Below are 400 nucleotides of genomic sequence, written 5' to 3' on the forward strand. Positions count from 1 at the left end.
AATTATCCAGCTAGTGAAAATTCAATATCTAAAGCACATAAAGGTATATCAGGTCTTTGAACCTTCTGACTTTACCTTTTTATAATATAACAAAAACACTCAAATAATATTCTATTCAATTACACACCTTAATAGGCGTAACATCGTTTTCCATCAAGTTGGTACGAAGAAGACGAACTCCACAGTTTATGTCAAAACCTACACCTCCAGGAGACACTACGGCTTTTGGATTATCCATATCGAAAGCTGCCATATTACCTGTGAGAAAAAAAGTGTCAACATAATATAAATATTATAACTAAATTGTATGAATATATATTCTATTTTCTTTCCAAAGATTGAAAATAAAATGGAGTGCTCAATTATATATTGCTTTAACATAAGTAATTATATACTATGG

The 400-nt window shown here is 29.8% G+C and overlaps 1 protein-coding gene across 1 annotated transcript in view; it reads right to left on the reverse strand.

The window, feature by feature from the left end:
* LOC119582007 (RNA-splicing ligase RtcB homolog) overlaps nt 1-400 on the reverse strand; it is a gene marked incomplete at its 5' end in the record, with an annotated part of 19,932 nt that overhangs the window by 13,482 nt on the left and 6,050 nt on the right. The window contains 1 exon segment of the mRNA XM_037930202.1: nt 128-258. Within this exon segment, the coding sequence (XP_037786130.1) occupies nt 128-258 (131 nt within the window).

Source organism: Penaeus monodon, chromosome 15, assembly GCF_015228065.2.
Source record: "Penaeus monodon isolate SGIC_2016 chromosome 15, NSTDA_Pmon_1, whole genome shotgun sequence".
Lineage (NCBI taxonomy): Eukaryota > Metazoa > Arthropoda > Malacostraca > Decapoda > Penaeidae > Penaeus > Penaeus monodon.